The 20,536-nt window shown below is 39.4% G+C and overlaps 1 protein-coding gene across 4 annotated transcripts in view; it reads left to right on the top strand.

Annotated features, from left to right (window-relative positions):
- cblb (Cbl proto-oncogene B, E3 ubiquitin protein ligase) overlaps nt 1–20,536 on the top strand; it is a 55,141-nt gene that overhangs the window by 8,292 nt on the left and 26,313 nt on the right. For all 4 annotated transcript variants that reach the window (XR_005709176.1, XM_040149521.1, XM_040149520.1 and 1 more), the window contains exons 4-5: nt 8,742–8,888; nt 17,651–17,807. Coding sequence is in view for 3 of the 4 variants with exons in the window: in XM_040149521.1 (XP_040005455.1) it covers nt 8,742–8,888; nt 17,651–17,807 (304 nt within the window). In the remaining variant the exon portion in view is untranslated. The remainder of the gene's footprint in view (nt 1–8,741; nt 8,889–17,650; nt 17,808–20,536) is intronic.

Here is a 20,536-nt window from a genome sequence, read left to right as displayed (position 1 = left end):
GAGCTGAAAGTACACAAATTGTTTTTTGTGGTCAACGAATTTATCATATTTCACACATTTATTAAGCAAGGATCAGTTTGCAGCATCACTGACGGTGTAAAATTAGACTTCTATTATGTTTTTCATTAAATACTCATTGTATGAATGAAAAACTTCAAATTTGAGCAAAATTCTCTTTCCTCTAATTGTATTTTTTGATAGTACCCACACATTATTCAATAATTTTTTGAAAAAATGGGCAGCTCTTCGATCTCTAATAGCAATGTGTATAATTTTTAATGTGGAATGTAGTTTGGTATCAGTTCTGTGTAATGATCTTGTACACGTCCTCACATGTTGTCACGTCACAGCAAGCAGTTGTGCGTTGAAGTGATGATGTCACACATTCCCATGGAGGGCTATAAAGGCCTGAGCCTTGCTGAGATGAGTAAGCCTCCAGAAAGTAGAACCATCTGGTGTGGAAGTGGTGTACCGGAGGAGTAGGGCAGGGCACTTCAGTCAGGAACCAAGAGGCTCAGAACACTGGGAAGGTGTGCAAGTGTGTTTACATGTGCATTAGTATCCTGGTTTTGAGCCTTATCCTGTTTTTGGTTATATTTATTTGTTTACATGGAACATGAAAAACGTGGTTATCCCAATTAAACGATCATACCAGTATCCAGGTTTCACATCATGTGACTGCTGGTATGTCTTGATTTCTCCCCATCTCATCAACTATGAGATTGTTTAGAAACCTGCAAAAGGTGTTTACATACAGCAGTGTCCTAGTTTCTTTTGGAGTACTCAAGGTAGTAGATCCATTGAATGAATTGCTTTTAAGAGCTAATTTTCCCTCTTCTGTCTTTGTCTCTCTCTGTCTTAATGGACAGTGTTCTGTAGCTCTTTTCAGTGGCAGATAATTTGCTTAAATAATTGATGTTAACAAGAATCCTTAGAAACAATTAAATTAGCAACTCTCTTTGTAGTGAATATTTTCACCATACCTTCCTTCCCATAACCTCACCTCTTCACCCTCATCGCAGCTGTTTGTTCCCCACCAGCCTCTCTCCCAGCCTTTCTGTTATTCAGTGTGGTGGCAGCAGCAGCATGTAGAAGATCTGATAGACATCTCATCTGTCTGATAGTTCATTTATGAAGCCATTACAGTCCCTCATGGCCACTCTGCTCTCTGATCTCTGCTGTCAGCTGCACGTACACACCCAAACCCAAACACACATGTTGGAAAACAAGACTGGCTCCTCCTGGCCCTATTGGATCAGGGCATGTAGCTTGTATTCAGTTCTAACCCTTGTATTAAGGGCCACTTTACCCCCTGCCCCCCAGCCCTCATCCCCCAGCTCTGACCTTTATTCTCCAGGCCTTATATTCATAGCTATCTCCAATCCTATCCAACCTCTGAATATCAGGTAGGTGAATGATTTAAATCCACCCTTCTCCCCTCCATTTCTCTTGTCCAGGGATCCAGAAATATTGTCATTATCTCCCTTTTTTACAACATTTTATTCCCAGTATGCCACCCCCCCATATGAGAGAAATGATACAGTTTATGATTTTATATTGATTTGTGTAACTGTCTACGCTCCTTACTGGTTCTCAAATAGGATAAATTCTAGTCAATTAAAATATCATGAAACTGACATTAATATATTTATATTTTTTGTAGGTCTTCCAAAAACATCTCTAGTATACGTTTATGTGACATCCATCACTATTAATTAACTGTCAGATCATTATTTTCGGCTGGACAGCAACAGCGGGGCCAACCCTATAAACCTGAATGTCCGTGACTGAGTGAGTGATAAAGTTACACCATTGGTCAGCCGAAATGCTGTGTGACTGAGTGCTGCCGTTACACCATTGGTCAGCTGGCCTAATGTTGGAGTTTCCCTAATGGCCGTTGCTCTTTGAAAATGAATTTGCGCAGTTTCTATTGCATCATCAGGGAGGCATTTACAGGCAGTGTTGCTAACTGAGCGCCATTGTCACTAGATTTACCAACTTTTAGCACCCCACTAGCGAATTCCTTAACAAAAGCACCTAGCAACAAATCTAGTGACTTTTTGGACAAACGTTAACTACTTTCTGTAGAAGAGAGTTGCCAGTAGTGCCACGCGAGCATGAGGTGTGGCTTTCTCCCCGCAGGAACTCACCTCTATGCATCACATACAGTTGACTGCACGGCAGCTGACAGACACGAACAAGCTCCTAACTTTCTCTCTGAGTGATCATTGTACAAGTAAATATAGCTGAAGCACAGTACAGCCATTACCTTTAACTTTTGTGCACTGTGATTTTCTGACAATGTTGCGGTAATAAAATCAAGATTTTAGCACTGCAGAGCAGCAGCTAGGAAATGGCTTGGAAGTGACTGGCAGTTAACATGTAGTCTTAATGGGCCACATTTCAGTCACTATTTCATACTTGTTCCATTGTCTGTAAACAGAAACAGAAAAACAGTAAGAGAGAAGCAAACAAATGAAGGTCCAGCGATACACTAGGTTTTGACCTAGACTCCTCTCATAGTGGCCCAGATGTTTTAGGAAAATGTACAGTGTCACAGTTTGGTAGAGGAACAACAGTTTGTCAGAGGGGATAGTGATATCGTTCAGGTGACAGGAAACAAGTAGGAATAGAGATAGTGAGCGGTTGAATAGCACTAGTGCAGGTGTCACCACAGCGACGGTGTGATACCATGTAGGCCGGTGTAAGCAAGTTTGTGTCTTTGTTGTAAAAGTGCTTCACTGTAAGGTCTAACTTTATTTCAAGGGAGACTAGTGTGACTTTTTTAGTAAAAATTTAGGTCTAAACCTGTTTGGTATGGTATTCATTGGTTTTCATTCATGTTGATGGCTATGCACATAACAGAGCATCAAAGGATATCTCCAACAATTATTTGTTAGTCAGCCAACCGTTTCTGGCCACCCTGCTCCACACACTCTGAGTACATTAGCCCAAATAAATGGACTGGCTTTCCTGGGGCACTCGTCAAACGAGGCAGATTACACAACCAGTCAAATGGCACAGAGCAGTGCAAGGACAAATGAGCAAGACTAACTAACCAAACCCTTTGAAATGTTATTGCGGAGGACTTGAACATACAATCTGCCCTGCACTTGTTGTCCAATGACATGCTAGAAAAATATATATGTCTCATTTTCAGTTAGCAGTGCATTGCCATGATGCAATGATCATAGAGAAATACTTAGTATACTTACTTAGTATACCAAAATGATTGCAAATGCAAATGGAGCTGAGCCCTCTTCCATAAAGAGGCTGGAAATTGAGCTCAAGTCACAACCATTGTGTAAGCATCTGCAGCCTTTCCCTCTTCGTCCCAGTGGAGAGTTTTTTGGCTGGTCTTCAGTTTATTAGACTTTCTGAGACAGGCCTGGCTTTGTTTGTGCAGGCACACCCACATAAACACGCTCACGTGCACGCACACACAGTGGGTTTAAACCCACTGAACCCCAAATTGCCCCCGATGTATCGTGTGTGTGTGTGTGTGTGTGTGTGTGTGTGTGTGTGTGTGTGTGTGTGTGTGTGTGTGTGTGTGTGTGTGTGTGTGTGTGTGTGTGTGTACGCTACCACGAGGGCACAGAACACTTATTCCACGTTAACCTGATGTTCCCCTCTTCGCTTTATTACAATCATCACTCTGCAAGGGCAATACATGGAAAACTCTGTTTTATTTGATATTTTGATCAATCTGGCATGAGGGGAACACATCTGGCTAAATTGGAGTCAATGTATTTTCTAAATAGCTTTCTAAATAGCTTCTTGCAGTCAGAGTCATAGATTTAGTTGTGTCATTGCCAGCTATGCTGTGTACACCACATGCAAACTGCGCATGTATGGTCAAGGACAGAAAGTAATCAGCATCTGCTATGTTGTAAATAACTTGACCCAAACAGCATTGAGATTGATCGAAGACTGCTATTAGTACTGGAACACATTGCAATTGCAATGCTAGTTGTAAGAGGAAGTGAGAGCTGTGACTTTCTGTTGAGAAAAAGTGAGTTACAACCTTCATGAAGAAAAAACACAACATGTTTTGTGGATGTACTCACGTTAGTTCAAGTGCCATGCAGCTGTTTATAAAATTGTTATTTTCAACAGTTTACAGGGGACCTTCTTTACTCTAAAATTACTTGATTTTAGAGTGCTGCCATTGCAAAATTTATACTTTGCATGTACGCTCTGCAAGACACCGCTTTAAACTGCACTTTTCATGCGAGACTCAGGAAATATACTAGTCCCACTAAAGCTTGTATTTCACTGATTAATCGTAATTGTAATAAATTATCACTTGGAATTGGTGTTCTCAAACCAGAAGGACTAGAACTTAACCTCACTGCATGTGAGTGTCTTATAACGTTGTTGCGCTACATCAGTTGGCACTTCACTGTAGAAAAAACAACATTAAACACAGGAACTGAGATTTGACAACATTCATGATTACAGGAAATATTTGCATTAGCGCAAAAGTAACTGTCAAAGAATTTGTACCTGCTGTGATGTGATATTGTTAAAACAGTTATAGTACAGTATACTCCGCATCACCAGGAAATTAAACCCCAACAAGGCTCCATTAGCACATAAAAATCAATTTTATAGTCAGCTACACCACTGACTATAAAATATTTGATTGAAGATATTTCTGAAACATCTGATTGCATTATTGCGCCTGTGTTACAGAAAGTGGGAATATGTGACTGCAAAAAATTGCATTTTATATGTACTGTGATTTTAGAACATATGGCTGCATTATTCGATATTTTTATTAGCTAACAAATGTGGTGAAAAGACCAAAACCAATAATATGTTAATCCATCCCTCACTTGTGTGTGTGTATTCACTCCTTGCACTTGGTGCACCAGTGTAGTACGTGTAAACATTATGTATATGACACGCCTACTCTCCTTATGTGGAGAAGCAGGTGACTGTATGAAATGTAGAGAGATTAAGCGAACACACCTGTTTAAGCTTAAGTAAATGTCTCATAATTAGCTCATGGTCATATTTAATAAGTCTGTGCATGCATGTACGTGTATTTTTGTGAAAAGTAAAAATAAGTACAGTTTCAGCTTGATTCAGCAGTGATGGTAGACTGTATGTAGAGGAACTTCTGTTGTACAACCTGTAGATCAAGTATAAGTATAATGCTGCTCTACAGAGTCTGCAAAAAAGTATTGAGAATGTGTATCATTAGACAGAGGCTGGGTTTTTTTGTATTACAGTAAGTCATACTGTAGACCACATTATCTATTGTATATTTACAGAATTACAGCAGATTAGTTTAATAAATGAAAGTTTCAAGTCATTCTTACTCTACATCATTGGAATAGTGACCATACGTTTCTTTCTCATTGCTGTTAGTATAATCCTAATGAATTTTGCTGTTTGACAACATTTATTTTATAATGACCATTTTATTTTGAAATGCAACAATGATTAAAATTCTGTGATGAATATACTGTATATACGATGTTGTGATTATGTTATGATAAACTTACTGAATGATGTATGACCTCATTTTATACAGATCTGTGTGAGATTGTGAGATTTCAAGGCCAAGATTGGAAATGTTGCATTTTGTTTTAAGAAACTTGTTGTAAAAACTGAGCCAAAGCAATTGTAAAATATTGTAATACTTAAGATCCACCTAAGTGTTAATAATCTGTTTCTTCTGTAAATAAATTTAAATGTTTTCTGATTATCATTGAGTTTGAGGCTGTGTCACTGAGGGGAAGCTTATGTTAGATTTGTATTGATATTGGAAAAAATAACACAGCACACAGACTGGTCAAACCAAACACAAACTTAAATGTTTAAATCAGTGGAATGATAGTTGTGTAACACCAGTGAATCACAGACGTGTGATAAACAAAACTTGGCCTGTTTTGTGAAGGTTTGAAGGAAGAATTAAAAGTTTGGATGATGCGCTCTCGCACGCACACACACACACACACACACACACACACACACACACACACACACACACACACACACACACACACAACAACACACACAGCTTGTTATCAGCACCCCACAGCCAGCGTGCTGTCTCTATCCCACACACTCACACCTTGGGCAAAGTCACCCAGTCTAGTGTATGTGCCTGTGTGCTACTGTGGAATGTTTACGAGCCCACAGTGTAATCTCATAGGGAGCTTGAGACAAATCCCCGTCCCAGAGGAGAAGGAGAGGAGAATCACTAACACGTCACAAAGAATAAGCAAAAAAATCCCTCCTGGAGTGTCCTTCCCTACTTCCTTCAGGAAGTAGTGAAAAAATATTGCTAATTTACGTGTGACTGCTGGGCTGTAATCTTTAACTCTGCTGTCCATATCTCAACCATTTAAACACTAATCTCACAACTCACTTCCTAATACCTAATCAAAGTCTCACTTCTGTGAAAAGATACACTTTTCTGAGACATTTTGAGACACTTTTCTTTCCCTGTGGCACTGCTCAACTCTGATTTGGTCATTTAATTTAAATGAAAATTAATATTTTTACATCATATAGAGAGGGACTAGAAAATGAAATGGAAAATCCCAAATTACTTTTGAAAACACTTGCCTCACAAAGTGGTGTACAAAATGATATATTAGATAAAGGCTCTACCACTGCCAGTTTAATGTTACTTAATGGCTGTATTTCCTTTACAGATCCCACTCTAGCAAAACTGGAATTGTTTTCCAGGTGGAGGCCACTGACATTTTTTCCCTCCTCATCTTTTCTGACTGTTTTTCACTAGTTTTGCATTTGGCTAGGGGTCAGTGTCACTACTGGTAGCATGAGGCGATACCTGGACCCTACAGAGGTTGCACAGGCAGTCCAACTCCTCCAGGATGGCACATCAATACATGCCATTGCCAGAAGGTTTGCTGTGTCTCCCAACACAGTCTCAATAGCATGGAGGAGATTCAAAGACACAGGCAGTTACTCTAGGAGAGCTGGACAGGGCCGTAGAAGATCCTTAACCCATCAGTAGGACCGGTATCTGCTCCTTTGTGCAAGGAGGAACAGCATGAGCACTGCCAGAGCCCTACAAAATGACCTCCAGCAGTCCACTGGTGTGAATGTCTTTGACCAAACAATCAGAAACAGACTTTATGAGGGTGGCCTGAGGGCCTGACGTCCTCTAGTGGACCCTGTTCTCACTGCCCGGCACTGTGGAGCTCCATTGGCATTTGCCATAGAACACCAGAATTGGCAGGTCTGCCACTGGCGCCCTGTGCTTTTCACAAATGAGAGCAGGCTCACCCTGAGCACATGTGACAGACATGAAAGGGTCTGGAGAAGCCGTGGAGAGTGTCATGCTGCCTGTAACATCGTTCAGCATGATGGTTTGGTGGTGGGTCAGTGATGGTCTGGGGAGGCATATCCATGGAGGGACGCACAGACCTCTACAGGCTAGACAACGGCACCCTGACTGCCATTACGTATCGGGATAAAATCCTTGGACCCATTGTCAGACCCTACGTTGGTGCAGTGGGTCCAGGGTTCCTCCTGGTGCACGACAATGCCCGGCTTCATGCGGCAAGAGTATGCAGGCGGTTCCTGGAGGATGAATGAATTGATACCATTGACTGGCCCCCACACTTGCGTGACCTAAATCCAATAGAACAGCTCTGAGGCATTATGTTTCGGTCCATCCGACGCCGCCAGGTTGCACCTCAGACTGTCCAGGAGCTCAGTGATGCCCTGGTCCAGATCTGGGAGGAGATACTCCAGGACACCATCGGTCGTCTCATTAGGAGCTTGCCCCGAAGTTGTCAGGCATGCATACAAGCACATGGGGGCAATAGATAGTACTGAGTACCATTTTGAGTTGCTGCAATGGAATTTCAGCAAAATGGACTAGCCTGCCACATCATTTTTTCACTTTTGATTTTCGGGGTGTCTTTGAATTCAGGGTTGATAATTTACATTTCCACCAAACGATGTGGTATCCTTTGTTCCTAACACATTACCAAGTCCATATCAGTATAGATATCCAGCATGATTTTTTTCCCCATTGAGATCTGATGTGTTTTCAAAGTGTTCCTTTAATTTTTTTGAGCAGTGTATATATATAATATAATAAAGTCTATAGTGTTACATATGATATATGTGCAGTATATCTAATACACACAATAGACAATAATAATACAGTATATGAAATATATGCAATGGAAATAGAAAAAGTACAATGATAATACATATACAATAATAATAATGTAAGTAGTAATGGTATTAGTAATAGTATAGTAGTAGTATTAGTCATTTGGTTTTTGAATTTATCACATTATCTCTGAATGTGATAAGAATGAACATCCTCACATGATATAACAAAGAGTTTTTCAGTTTTATTTATAGCGTGACAGATGTGATATATGATGTGTGATATATCATAGACACCCTACAATTGATTTATTTAAATTTAAGCTATTTTTTGTTTTATGTTTTATTTTCTAGAGTTTTGAGAAAGTAAGCAGTTCTAGGATTTTGTAAGATGTCTGTAGTTTCTTTAGATTTGCTTCTATAAATGCCAGATTAAATCATATTTGTACTTTGAAGTACTGTATATTGGGCTAAGAGAGTCTCAAAAAGATCTATTTCCATGTACCAGTTCCAGTAAATCTGAAGTGAACAAAATTTGCAAATATAGCCAGAATTCTTAAAGTCAGATAATTACCACATGATATCTGTTGATCACCAACTGTTTCCTCTCTTTTTTGGCCTCTTCTCTGCAGGAGGAACCTGACCAAGCTGTCTCTGATCTTCAGTCACATGCTGGCTGAAATCAAAGCCATCTTCCCTGGAGGACAGTTCCAGGGGGACACTTTCAGGATCACCAAAGCTGATGCCGCTGACTTCTGGAGGAGATTTTTTGGAGAAAAGTAAGCTTCACTGCATCTTGGCTTTTTAATTTGCAGGTCTGAGTAGATGCTTCCCTTTTTGGTAGACAAATATTTCATTATGTGATAAGTAGAAGCTGTTGCCAAACTGCTTGATGTTTCCTGTTTTTTATTCTCCAGACTGCTATCTGTTTCTTGATGGTTTAAACATAACTGTATGCACGCCATTTCTCAAAATAATGACATGAGGAAGAGATGCTTAGATGTTGGAGCAGTGTGACAGAGAACTGTTTACAAACTGAGAACTGCTTACACACACACACACACAGACACACAGACACACGTGTGCATCTGTGCACACACTTATACACACACACACACACACACATACACATACACACACACACACACACACACACACACCCAGCTGAGAGCAGCTGCTGTGTTTGGCCACTGCTAGTCTCACTAACATTCACAGCTGAGACAAGGTCATGACCTCTGTCTGGTTGTATGCAAACATGTGCCCATACAGCTTCTCCCATTTACTAAAGCTAAGCTAGCTGTCACTGTTATGGGTCCACAAACAGTACTTTGGGTTTACAGCTGCAATCGGTAGCATCACATTTGGAGTTCTTTAAATGACAGTGACTTTTTTTTTCAGTTTGAAGGATGGAATGCAGATCTCACTTAGTGTTGATTTGTCACTTCCTACAGCATCTGTCCTGCCAGTGACCATACATGACACTTCAATTTGGCATATGAGACAAACTTACAAATGTCTGTATTAGGAATTTTAGAGCCCTCTTTCTATTTTTTACATAAGATTTAATACTTGCACAGGGCTCTAAATTAAGATTTGTCTATTTATTTCCTGTTAAGGCCATATGACCACTATCTAGTGTGACTTTTAGCAGCCTAGTACTAGTACTTAGTACTATTTCATACTCTTGTACAAACTGTGTCATTAGCACAAAAGTGCTGTTTTGTTGTGTTTAGAAGCCCAAGGTTGTTATCGAAAGGAAACCATGTGAGGGTAATTAGGCAAAATTCATTGATGGAAAACGAACTAAAATAAAACCACAAAACACAAAATGAGAGCTTCTAATGTGTGCTATACATGAGGAAGTTCATGTAGGTGTAGAGTCGGGTAAGGAGCCCAGTTTGTATAAACACTTTCTTACAGGTGATTGGTGCCAGACATGCCAGAAACACTCTCTTAAACCGACTGTTTATCTAGTTTTTAGCAACCTTTTTATGACTTTTTAGATCCTGGTAGTTTAAACTATTTCTTTTAACTGGATAAGAATGTTAGCCATCTGAAGTCTGGATGTAAAGTTAACAGAGAAACAAGTTAAGCATGTGCTCGAGAAGCCATGTCTCCACTTACCTCACAATCTGGCTGCAAGAGCTGTGTCTATCTCAGCAAGGAGATCACTGAGTTGGAGCAGCGAATCTCCACGCTCTATGAAATCCAGGAAGCTGACAAGCACTTGGACACTATTGTCTGCAATCCACCGCCACTAGTGCTGTAGACCTGGATGCCACTGTTCCAGAGGCTGCTCTGGCCCCGACTGTGCTGCCCCAGTTGCCCCTCCTGCTCCAGCAGCCCCTCCTCCTCCAGCCACAGCTCCTACTCCTGCTCCTGCTCCACTGTCTATCCCTGAGGACCCCTGGATCTGGCTGAACCCAAGCCCCAAAGACAGCTCTACTCCATCATTCCCGGAGCCCTGGGTTGTGGTCAGTGACCTCAAAAAAGGGGGAAACTCTCTTTTCGTACTCCCGCAATCCATGACATCCAGCTAGTAAATCAATATGACATACTTGATTTACATTAATTAATTTCTCTGGCTGGGAACCTTTGGCCTCCTCTACCTCTATCAAGTGAGTCCAGTGGATTTCCATCGCCCCCAGTTTCCCCACTGAACATACCTGGGTGATCCTCTCACCTCAAGCCTCGTCCCTCAAAGCCAAACTTCACTCAGGCTCCGTGGGGCTCTTCATCTGCCCGCTTCTCTGACCGTCCTCCTTCAGCTGCTCCCTCACAGGGAGCTCAATCTGCACCATCACCAAATGCTTCTTACTCCACCCTTGTTATCGGTGAGTGTATAGTGAGGTATCTCAGGAGAAGATCAGCTGTGACATACTGTTTTCCAGGTGCTACGGTGGCTGACATCCTGGACAAGATCCTCCTGGTGAAAACACCCTAGTGCTCATAATGTTATTATCCATGTAGGCTGTAATCATGTTTCCAACCGGACCTCTGAGATTTTAAAAAAGGATTTTAGCAGGCCCCTTTGCTCGCTTATTGACTGCAGCAAACATGTTTGTATTTCCAGACCCATCCCCCCACTTGGCAGAGGCATCTGTCATTTTAGCTGGATCCTTAGCCTTCATACAAGGCTCCAGTCTGTTTGTGCAGTGTACAGCACGGTTCTTGTTGACAATTTTAACCTCTTTTGGAATTGTCAGTCCTTTTATCTGAAGTATGGTGTTCACCCTAGCAGACTGGGTGCACATACTACAGTGCACAATATATTTTATACAGTTTTTAACACTCCTTCAGCCTGACTGTCCCCTACCACATGTCCAGGCAGCCAAGAATGCCCATCACCTCTGGTCTACAGCAACAAGACGACTTTTTCCTTGCTTTGCTGCCATCATCTCTTCTGGGCATAGACTCACTAGTTCACCCTTGTGCCCAGATGCCCTTCAATGCCCATAATTTCAATTATTATTCAGAGACCACAGTATAGGACAAAATCACGTGTACAGAAAAATCCCAGACATCCATTTAATGCAGAAGTTGAGAATGATATAATAGTTTTCTGACCTTATGGAAAAGAACAGGCCCAACTCTAAGACTTTGTTTAATGTTATTAAATGTTTCAAAGAGGCTCCTCCAAATGTCAATACGGACCCCCCCCCCGACAAATCTGAATAATTTTTAACCTTCTGCGTCAACAAAGTCTCCAGCATCAGAATGAACATTCCCCCTCCTGCACATGACACAATGATTTCTTTTAAAACTGTTGCCCACTTTGAGTCCTTTGAAACAATATCTATGGACACTTTGACTAAGGTGATTAATAAAATGAAGTGCTCATTGTGAAGCGCTTCTTTGGACCCTAACTCCCTGGATAATTTTAGACCAATTTCAAAACTGCCCTTACTCTCCGAGGGTTAAGAAAAAGTTGTTGCTGAACAATTGACCCATTTTTTAAAAACAGGATAGGACTCTTTGAGACATTTAAATCAGGTTTTAGGGAAAACCACAACACAGAGACTGCACTCTGTAAAGTGATGAATAATCTGCTGATTGCCGCTGATGCTAGAAAATATTTAGTTCTAGTTCTATTAGATCTAAGTGCTGCATTTGACACTGTTGATCATTCTATTTTATTGGAATGTCGCCAGCACTGGGTTGACATCTCTGCTTCAATTTTAAAGTGGTTTTATTCTAATTTACTTATTTACAGTTATCCTCTGTAAAGATGACCTCCGGGATATCTCAGGGATGTGTCCTTGGACCTCCCAAAATATAGCACATAACCTTAGCTTGAACAAGCATGTTAACACAGTTATTCCGTCTTGCTTTTTTGCAGCTCAGGAGACTCTTCAAGATCACTTCAATTTTATCCAATAGAAATCTAAAGGCTGACATACATGCTTTAATTTCCTTTCGTTTGGACTACTGTAACGCTCTCTATATATGTCCGAGCCAACAGAGTCTACATGAATTACAGCTTGTCCAAGATGCAGAAGCCAGACTTCTCACCAAAACCAAAAAAGAGAGCACATTACTCCATTTAAGCTTTTCTACATTGGCTTCCAGTAAATTTTAGAATTGAAGATTTTATTGATGACTTTTAAGGCCCGTTCTGGACTTCGCACCTAAGTACATCTCAGATCTTCTGATACCATATGTGCCCAGTCGCAACATGAGGTTCTCAGCTAAGGCTCTGCTAGTAACTCCCCCTTAGGAGATCAGACTGGCAAACTCCTAATCCTCTTTTAAATTCCTCTTAAAGACACATTTATATAAGTCTGCTTTCGAAGGGCGTGGGGTCTTAATTCTCTTTCAACTTTTTAAGTCACCTTATTCTTATTTTATTGATTATTTTAATTGATGTTTAGAATGTTCTGTTTTATTATACTGTACCCCGTTTTTTGCACTTTTGATCTTATATTTCCTCCCTAATGTTGTATAATCTTTAAACTTTTTTTAATGTTTTCTATTGTTTGTCCTCAATTTTTATTTTGTCTTGTAAAGCACCTTGTAGCTGTACTTTGAAAGGTGCTATATAAATAAAGTGTATTAATATTATTATTATAGCACATCATTATCTCAATTTACAGGATGCACAACTAAGTTACAACTTACAAAATTTATGGGTGGATGGCAAAAGATTAAAACAGCAAATGTAAATGCTTTATGAAGTGGCAATTGGTTTAATCAGCATTTCATGCTGTCAGACAATTAAAGAGAATATCAGTGTACATTCATTAATTTGATAAAATTGTAGATGAGTTGATTTAAATTAGGCCACAGAGGGAAGGTGTGAAAAGATAATATTACACGAGTAAAAATCACTTACTTGTGGTTGTATTTGCAATTTGCTCAAATCACTGGCAAAAGAACAAATTCAGACAAACTTCCCACTCGAGACAATTTATTCCTTGCTTCAGTCGAAGTGATTCTCCACAGGCTCCTCTGTGTTTCACCGCCACTGCAAAGACTAATCAATTGTCAATTGACAATCAATGATTGCTACAAACAATAGCTTCCTGTAGTCATGGGGAAAGTATGTGTGCTCGTCATCAATCCTGTGAGAGGATTCTCAGGAGATCCATACCCTGTGTGAACTTTCCAAAGGAGGTCAGTGAAAAGAGTGGCCCTTCCTCATAAATTACCAGCCAGCCAAGGTCGTCTTATCATACAATCACAGTTGTCCCAGCTTGAGCATAGCCAGTTTCAGTAACTTCATTATCTATGTCAAATGATGACTTTGTGTTAATTAATGAATTTTGTGTTAAATCAGTATGTGGTATATACTATTGTTTAAATTTTAAGGGATAACCAGTTTCACCTGAAGTACAGCTTGCATATGCCACTTAATACAACAGCATAATGAATCATATGATTCTTGGTCTGTCTGTGTTCCAGTAAGATGGTGTTAAACACAGCAGTGGGTATGTGAGGCTAATTTATACAGGCAAGTGAATATTAAAGTGGTCGTCCATGCGTTGAGTGCAATGTTCCCATCAGCACTGGAATGAATTTTGTGTTAAATATCAGTATGTGGTATATACTATTGTTTAAATTTTAAGGGATAACCAGTTTCACCTGAAGTACAGCTTGCATATGCTACCTAATACAACAGCATAATGAATCATGTGATTCTTGGTCTGTCTGTGTTCCAGTAAGATGGTGTTAGACACAGCAGTGGGTATATGAGGCTAATTTATACAGGCAAGTGAATATTAAAGTGGTCGTCCATGCGTTGAGTGCAATGTTCCCATCAGTACTGGCTTGCTTTTTGTTTTCTTTTTTTTACAGCCTTGATTACTATCAAAGGGCATTAACTCTGAGGTCATGAAGCATTCAAGTGTGCTGTATTCCCTCATTACTATCTTGCTGTCCTTGTCATGTCTCCTTTCCCTTTTATCTCCCTCCCTCTGTGCTCATTTTCTCTCCTCTAACTCAGGCTGTGTGCTGGTATTAAAATGTGACAATCTCCTCTCCTTCTGTTCCAGCTGGTAGCTCTAGAGCTGTTGTGATATCACCAGTTTTTTCTCATTGCTACCATCATCATACCACCACTGAGTTAGGCTGGCCTTGTAGCATACTCTTTAATGGATTTTTCTAAACTCCACCTGTCCATTTCATAATTTTCTATCTTCTCCTGTTTATAGTATTGTTTTTTTAGTCTCTGTTCATTGTGTTGCACATGCAGCTTGGTATTGTTTGAAACTTTTATATATTGTTGTCAATACAATAACTAAATTTCAATGCTGATATAGAAATGTATTCAAAACATTTGTTGCAATACCTTAGTATAAAAAATGCTTAGTCTGCATGTCCCTCCTAATTTTATAAAACACAAGTATTAACAAGTTGCTCTTAGAAAGTAACATCAATATTGACAAATATAAGCAATGATGCATTTTGTGATTATACAAGTTTGGTTCACTTTGTACAAACAAAGCAAGAAATTTTTAATTTCAAACTACGATTTTTGTTTTGATAAGGAAACAGAGGAATGCCTTGGTAAACTGGTTAAAAGTCTTCTTTATTGTGCAGCGCTCAAAATATTTTTTTATCCAGCTGATTAGAAGAGTATTTGAGAATTCAGGAAATACATACAGTATCTCCAGAGCAGTCAAGGTTTTGTTAAACCACCCTCATGGTTTTTATATAATACATTAAAGACAAACTTATCTGAATACGAGCAGCCACACAACAACATTTCTGAAATAAAATTGTATAAAATTATCAAAGTTATGAACTAAATCAGGGAATATCTGATCAAAGAAGAATATATAAACAAGACCTGACAAAACATTCAGTGGTAACTTTTGGCACTTGACAGTTTCATTTTAGTTGGACTCAAATATTTTAAGGTTTGATATCCAGCCCTAGTAGTATGTTAACAATTATAATAATAAAACCAACAATAATATTATAATCATTTTTAATAATAATGTGTGAGACATATGAGGTGGTGTGTAACTTTTAGGAGTTGTATTTATGTGTTCAGTTATGGTATGTACTCAAGATAGAAAAGAACATCAAAAGACTAGCAGAAGGGCTTTCAGCTAAGACACATCTCCACACTCAGGTGCTTGTGGCTGAAAGGTAAAATTAAAAAGCCTGGCGCTGAAACCAACCAGGTCTCCTAAAAATTACATTTCTATACAATTTATCTGCAACAGCAAATACATTTTGTAGGAAACGTAATCACGACATGATTACGTTTTCCACCTGTAGTCACTACAGCATTATTAAACTGTTTTATGGTTACGTTTAGGCACTCACAGCACTTGGTTATGGTTAGGGAAAGATCATGGTCTGATTTGATACAGAAAAAAGTTTACAGGGACTTCAGACACAATGTGTTTATATACATTTAACCAAAGTTTTGTATCCACTATACACCCCAAAAATGTATATTTCATTTATTATTTCATACATTCAATAATATATATCTTTTTTATCATTTGTAATGTGTTACTTTTCAATCTTAATGCATTAAATCAGAAGTTAATTTGAGTTTGTTTTTTTTGTCTCCATTGGGTGTTATTTTACCTTGATCATCATTAAAAATCACAACAAAAATCAACAGCAACAGCAATAACATGCTTTGTAGGGATTAGGTTTAGCAGTTGGTTGTTCCAGGAAGACTTCATCTTTAGTGCTACAGTACAAACTAATCTCCCTGCAGGGGCTTTTTTGCCTTTCGTTTTGTATTTTAATGAGACTGTGTTGCTGCCTAGTAGCAATGCATTTTAGTTTTCAATTCAATTCAATTCAGTTTCATTTATATAATACCAATTCATAACAGAGGTTTTCTCAGGGCACTTTTCATATAGAGCAGGTTTAGACCGCACTCTTTATAGTTATATTTACAGAGACAGAACATTCCCCCTTGAGCAAGCACTTCGCGACAGCATCAAGGAAAAACTCCATTTTAACAGGCAGAAACCTTGAACTGAACCCAGCTCAGGGTGGGCAGCCATCTGCCTCGACCGGCTGGGTTGAGAGAGACAGAGAGAAAGAGGTGGAGGGGGCAGGAAGGAGGAAAGAGAACATAGCACAATACAGGTACTATATAAAGATGTATAATAATAATGAGACTAATAATAAGACTAATAATAATACTGTTAAAAATAAATATAATAATAATAATGATAATCATTATAATTGAAGCAGTGGATGTTGAGCAGGATCACTGGGGCAGTGGGTGGTTTGCAGTCACAGATCCAGACTCTGTAGAACCAGGGGCAGAAATACCCTCACAAAGGGACAGGGAGAGAGACGAGAGAGACGAGAAAGCACAAAACTACTGGAGAGGGAAGAAGTCAAGTTAGTAACGAGCGTTGATGGGATATGTTTTGTACTGTTACTGTGATAGAAGCTTTTAACCACGTCAGGAAGTAAGATACATTAGTGTGAGATCAACTTCTTGTGTTTGAACGCATCAGCAGAGTGTAAAGGCCAGTGAGGCTGCTGATCACAGTCACCACACACATTTGGTAATTTTAGATTAGGCACTAATGATACCACCAACAGAAACTTCTGTTTATCATGACCCCATCAAATCAAAATGCAAATTTCTATCAGTCATGGGTGAGACTCTAATCCTCTTCAATTTTTACCACCAGACTTCACTTTGCTATACACTTTAACCCTTGAGAAAAGGGTTTTTCTGTACCTCTTATTGTTTTTATTTAATCTGAAAGCATTACAGCTGCATGAGTAGAACAAAAGTTCAATCTAATCTATGAAATGTCACATATGTGCTCTGATTTTGCAGTTTTTAACATTCATTTGTTGTACAGAATCTCTTGCATTGCGTTTGTAAAATTTACATTTATATCAATAAAGATGCATTGTGCAAAAGCAGTCCTGATAGACTAGCGACCTGTCCACGGTGTGCCCAATGTCAGTTGGGATAGCCTCCAGCCCCGCCGCAACCCTCAAAAGGATAAGCAGAGCGAATGGATGGATGTTTGATAAAACATCAGTTGTCTCACAAGTTGCTTGTATCTGTGGTTTTATTATTGGAGTTGTTGCTCTCTTGCAGGACAATTGTGCCATGGAAAGTTTTCCGACAGTGCCTTCACGAACTGCATCCCATCAGCTCGGGCCTGGAGGCCATGGCCCTCAAATCCACCATCGACCTCACCTGCAATGACTACATTTCTGTGTTTGAGTTCGACATCTTCACACGCCTCTTCCAGGTTGGTCAAAATAAAGTCTCAAACTTGTGACAATAATTTTGACACACACGACACATAGTGCTTTAATTTTTGTTCATACTGGATTCAGGTACAACCTGTTTTGACATTTGCATACAGTGCCTCTAGTTTGTTTTGTTCTCTTTGCACACATCATCTTTGTGTGGAATTCTTAAAAAAATGTGTTTAGGATCTGATCTACTCTGGATTGCATTTTTAAGTCTTCCTCTCACGTGATATAGGAAGCCAGACATATGCTGTCAAATTACTGCCAGAAATGACACCCTACAACATAATAATATTCATGGCATTTTATTTGGAATGTGTTATGAGAATGGGTGAGGCTATCTCCTACTGGAGTAATCTTTTTTGAGAACCCAGAGGATAACCCGAAAACAGAAAACAAGAAAACAAAAGGATGCTTAAAGTGTGGTGTTGTCATTACATGTCTTAAAAGCAATGGGCGTGCTTCATTGCTTTTTCAGCCCAAAGGCGAGTAAATTTTTTTTCTTCTGTCAAACCAGCTATACAGTTAGAGCAGCATATCATAGTCCCTGGTGAGCTCCAGCTAATAGGCTCATCATCTTAGCTAGTTTACTTTTGCAGAGGTGTAGTCAATGTACAGTACTACCTTAAAATGTAATAAACCATTTCTAAAACATATCAATGTTATAAGGATTCTTGAAACTACAGATGGTATCAAAGTCTTTAGCCATCGCTGACCCCTAAGGTGATACAGAGGGAAACCATTTTTGAATTCAAATTTGAACTGTATTTGAGTCTGAATTTATAAACAGTAAAATATGGATATAAGACATTGGACTACAGTAAGACTGACAATCTGAGCCCATACTTGTCCAGTACTATAGTAAAAATTTTGATACAAAATAAATGCCTTTGTGAATGTTGGAACCCCAGTAATACGTACTGAACCAGCCATATTAGTATTGTTTATTTTAAGCAGCAGAAGTCATGTTTGAATGGATGCTTACCAAAAACCTAACATCAGAATATACAGTAAGTGAAACAGGGTGACACAGCAGCACATTCAGGATCATAACCTTATGTACATGTTTGAAACAGTAAGTTGAGATTATAGGAGCAAAACCAATGTAGAAAACATTTTTTCTGTTTGTTGCTTTCGGTTTAATTTTTGCGCTTCTTTGAGATTTGTGGATGTATGTGGCTTTTGATCCTTTCTGATAACGGATTACAGGCCCATGTGGCTTCAAAACAGTGTGTGGGCGGTTAGGCCTTAAAGCAATGTTTTACTTTGGCAGAACCTTTGTGCTTTGCATGCTTGCTCTGAACATGTAAAATAATACTGTGAATACTTGAAGAATGATTTTGTTGGTATCGGTGTCACAAAAGCTGTGCGTTGCTTTTTTAAGAGGTTAAAATATCATAAACTTCTGATTTATCCCTGACTTTTCATGAAGTCGTGGGTTGTCAGTGTGTTAAGTACTGCACAGTCTACGAAAGCAAATACAGTCGTGGGTAGGAGATGCCAGTGACTGACTACTTCCTGAGAAGTCACTTCCAGGCGGGTGTAACCTGTGTGTTGGTTGAGGCAGTCCCCTGTGGTCAACCTCATGCCCTTGGCCTGTTGATTTACTGTTTGGGAACCCTGGTGGGAGACATGCAGGGGAGGCAGGGGAGGGGTCAGAGGGCCCTCATGAAGTTAAGAATAACTGGGTGAACAAAGAAGGAAAATGTGCCAAACTTGGTGACCAACCATGCCAATGATATTTTGTAATATTGTCTGGTCAAATTTGTAGGGTGGTTCAGGTCTATATTGTAATACTTCATCTATAGTTGACTGTGGAAACTTCGGAAATTTGGCTGCTGTTTCTCTCATGAAAATTTCCACAATGATTAACAGGATGAGAGAATGGTATTTTACTTGCTTTCTAGTCTGTGTCCCACTCAGATGTTAGTGGGGTTTTTTTTACATTTGGCTGTCTCATGCCCATTTGGGCTGGTCCACTATCCAGTTTACTGCTCAAATAGACAAACTCAGAGTGATTAGGGCATGCTTCATTGCTTTTTCTGTCCAAAGGTGAGCCATTTTTTTATCTTCACTCAAACCAGCTATACAGTTAGAGCAGCATATCATAGTCCCTGGTGAGCTCAAGATAATAGGCTGGATGGAGGTGAATATCATGGTACTTGGCACCATATGGAGGCAACTGGCAAACCAACTGATGCCCTCCAACACAATGGTACAGAGCTTTATGCTCTTAATTCAGGGATTGATGTAAACAGCTTCTCTATCAATACCAATTTTTGCAGAATTTCAGGATTCAGAATTAAGTAGCAAGTGTGACTTAAAAACAGCCACTCATTTCATCTACAGAGGCGGATGCTAAATTGTTTTTTTCTCTGCTTTGTGCTATGCAGTCAAGTGTCAAGGTCTTCTATACTTGTATGTAATGTTACACATAGAGTTATTTTTATAACAAATCATTTATTAAATCTTTCCTGCTGAGCAGTCAAGTAAACAGACTCTGTCCCTCAGCACTAATGTTAGCTAGTTCTCTTCCACATCAAATGTTTTGGCATCTATGTAACTCTGTCATGCAGAAAACCTCAAACCAGCTGTAAACAAAGCCATACACAACTGGCTACAATGTACAAGCTGATTCCCAAGCTCCTAGTTGTCAAGCTGGCAGAAAGAGCTTCTGCATTCTCTCATTCACTTGGTTGTTTTCTAATTTGATGGCACTCAGAGA

Source organism: Xiphias gladius, chromosome 17 (assembly GCF_016859285.1).
Source record: "Xiphias gladius isolate SHS-SW01 ecotype Sanya breed wild chromosome 17, ASM1685928v1, whole genome shotgun sequence".
NCBI classification, from domain to species: domain Eukaryota; kingdom Metazoa; phylum Chordata; class Actinopteri; order Istiophoriformes; family Xiphiidae; genus Xiphias; species Xiphias gladius.
This window is presented reverse-complemented; position numbering and strand designations above follow the sequence as displayed.